The sequence below is a fragment of the Lacerta agilis genome, chromosome 2, assembly GCF_009819535.1.
Source record: "Lacerta agilis isolate rLacAgi1 chromosome 2, rLacAgi1.pri, whole genome shotgun sequence".
NCBI lineage: Eukaryota > Metazoa > Chordata > Lepidosauria > Squamata > Lacertidae > Lacerta > Lacerta agilis.
This window is the reverse complement of record NC_046313.1, coordinates 113,602,699-113,606,071: the sequence shown is the minus strand read 5'-3', so window position 1 is coordinate 113,606,071 and position 3,373 is coordinate 113,602,699. Positions and strand designations below refer to the sequence as shown.

Here is a 3,373-nt window from a genome sequence, read left to right as displayed (position 1 = left end):
GACACAAACAAACTTCGGTCATTGCAGAGATGGGTCGTCGCTCCCGAATCAACCACAAAGGAATTCCACGTGGCACCTTTAACTCTTTTATGACCTGTAGTCCGAGCATGAAAGGCTTGGGGCTCATGTCCATCTTTACGATATGCTGCTGACTGCTGGGGCCTTGCTTGTGATTTACGACCTGAAGCTGTCCTGGGAGCATTTTGCTTCCTTTTAGATCTACAGTCCTTGGCAAAATGTCCATGCTTATTGCAAACCCAGCAACGCTTGCCAGCTTTAAACGCAGCAGAATCTCCACAAACTTGTATACAGCGTTCCTCATTATTTCCAGAAATAGGAGTGCTTATCTCACAAGCCTCCCTTCTGTCCAGCTCGCCCATTAATCTTGCCATTACCCCTTCCACAGTTAATTGTGCTGGTGGAACGGCAGATATCTGGCTAGCTATGGCATCAAAGTCCTTATTAAGCGAACAGAGAATAATAAACACATATTGAATGTCAGGTATTATCATGTCTCTTTGAATTAATTCGCCACGTATCGCCTCCAGACGCCTCAAGTGTGCTGCCAAATCACCACCAGGCTGCAACTTCGTCTGGTGCAGCTGCTTAAAAAACGCTAAGGCAGACGCTGACTCCTTTCTGACATGAACTGCTGCAACTTCAGAGACCCAGTCCACCATTCTGCTTCTCAAACTCACAGGACTGCAGCAGAAAAAAAAACTTTCTTAAGCTATTCTCCAACTCCAAAACTATACAGTCATCAACTCAGTGGCTGGGCCCATAACCAGATGTTGGCATATTCAAGCTGAGCAAGTGCGCAACGAAAGGTTGAGGAGACTGTAAAGCATAACTAGGAGTGGATTTAATTAAAGGAAAAATAACAGAAATTACATTAGCTATAAGAACATTACAGAAACATGACCCATCCAGTGATCCACCACCCAGGGTACTGAGAGAGGTACGCAGACCTCCTTATATACTATATCTGATTGCTGACACGCCTTAAATCAATACAAACTTAACATCACCTGCTGCACTGCCCCACAGCTGCAAAACTAGGTCAGTTCATTTCCTTCTTTCTTTTAAAGAGATATACATTTCTGTGGAACAGTAATGAACCTTAAACTGTAACATTCAACAATTCCCAGCATTTATAAGGTTTGCTGCCTTGATGAGTCTCTGATGTCTAGTAAGCCATTGCTGTAAGTGAAGCTCTTTCCACACTCTGAACATATATACAGTGTCTCTCCTCTGTGAGATCTTTTATGCGACGTAAGGCTACCATTCGTACCAAAGCTCTTTCCACACTCTGAACATGTATACGGTTTCTCCCCTGTATGAGTTCTTTGGTGCTTAGTAAGGGTACCACTGTGACTGAAGCTCTTTCCACACACTGAACAGGTATATGGTTTCTCCCCTGTATGAGTTCGTAGATGCAAGGTAAGGGAACAACTGTGACTGAAGCTCTTTTTACATTCAAAACATTTATAACGTTTCTCCCCAGTATGAGTTCTTTGATGCAAGGTAAGGGCACTACTCTGACTGAAGCTCTTTCCACACTCTGAACATGTATATGGTTTCTCACGTGTATGAATTTGTTGATGTGACTTAAGGCTGCTACTCTCACTGAAGCTCTTTCCACACTCGGAACATGTATACGGTTTCTCACCTGTATGAGTTCGCTGATGCGACGTAAGGCTGTGACTATGACTGAAGCTCTTTCCACATTCAGAACATGTATAAGGTTGCTCCCCTGTATGAGTTCTTTGGTGTCTCCTATGGGAACTGCTGTCACTGAAGCTCTTTCCACACTCTGAACATGTATACGGTTGCTCCCCTGTATGAGTTCTTCGGTGTCTCCTATGGGAACTGCTGTCACTGAAGCTCTTTCCACACTCGGAACACGTATACGGTTTCTCCCCTGTATGAGTTCTTCGGTGATTAGTATGGGAACTACTGTCACTGAAGCTCTTTCCACACTCGGAACATGTATACGGTTTCTCCCCTGTATGAGTTCGTTGATGCGACGTAAGGCTGTGACTATGACTGAAGCTCTTTCCACATTCGGAACATGTATAAGGTTGCTCCCCTGTATGAGTTCTTCGGTGTCTCCTATGGGAACTGCTGTCACTGAAGCTCTTTCCACACACTGTACATGTATACGCTTTCTCTCCTGTGTGCACTCTTTGATGTGAAGTAAGAGTTGAGCGACTACCCAATCTCTTTCCACACACTGTACATTCATGCTTTTTCTCCTCTCTGTGAATTTGATTTTCACCACCCTGAGACGTACCAGAGTCACCCTCGCCTTCTGCTTTCGTCTCCCTCTTGCCTGCTGCCTCCATCTTGAACCCTCTGCTTCCTTGCTCCTCCTCCTCTTTGGCCCTTTGTGGTGACATTTCTGATGTTCTCCTTCCAGCTTCCCTTCAACATCTCCTGAAGGAATAAAAAGGCAAACTGATGAAATGCTAAAGGAGATTCTTCACCCCATCATTCAGACTGGACACTGAGATCCAGGTCCCAAGGCCTTCTAGTGGTTCCCTCACTGCACAAAGGGAAGTTACAGGGAACGAGACAGAGGGCCTTCTTGGTTAGTGGTGCCCCACCCTGTGGAATGCTATCCACCAGATGTCAAGGAAATAAACAACTATCAGACTTTTAGAAGACATCTGAAGGCAGCCATGTATAGTGAAATTTTTAAAGTTTTATGTTTTATTGTGCTTTTATATTTGTTGGAAGCCAGCTAGAGTGGCTGGGGCAAACCCAGTCAGATCTGTGGAGTACAAATATGAAAGTATTAATATTAGTATTATTATTTATTGTGTTTATATACTGCCCTGTACCTGGAGGTCTCAGCGTGGTTCTCAGAAAAGATCACACCATATATAATCAGAATAAAAGCAACATCCCAACAACACCCCCCACAATGGTCTGAGAGAAGGGGGAGGGAACTGAGTCTTTGATCTCCTATTTAGCTTCTCTGTGTCAGACAGACTGTGACCTTCACTGTGTGTGTTAGAGACAGGGTTTGTTCTGTAGATAAGATGTGTGGAAGAAACTTAGCCACACGAGCTGTATAGTTATGTATATAATGTAGCTTGTAGAAAATAAAGAAGAACTGTTTCAAGTTAAAATAGCCAGCGCTTTATTCAACCTCTGAGGAAGTGAGGGTGCTCATGACAGACAGTCCTGAGTCCAGATATCCTGATTAAGCTGTAGGTGTTCCAGTCTTATCGCCTGGCCCAGTCGGGGCACAAAGAGGGGCACAAGACGTGGATAGATCCTGGCTTAAATCAACATATGGTAGCAGAGCGGATGGTTGGCGTTCCTCATATGGTAGCAGAGCGGATGGTTGGCGTTCCTCCTGTGGTAG

At 44.5% G+C, this 3,373-nt stretch overlaps 1 protein-coding gene across 1 annotated transcript; it reads right to left on the bottom strand.

The window, feature by feature from the left end:
• Positions 1-1,151: 1,151 nt before the first annotated feature.
• On the bottom strand, positions 1,152-2,399 carry LOC117042489 (zinc finger protein 501-like). The gene has a single exon (XM_033142035.1). The coding sequence runs from the start codon at positions 2,397-2,399 to the stop codon at positions 1,152-1,154; it is 1,248 nt and encodes a 415-aa protein (XP_032997926.1).
• Positions 2,400-3,373: the final 974 nt, after the last annotated feature.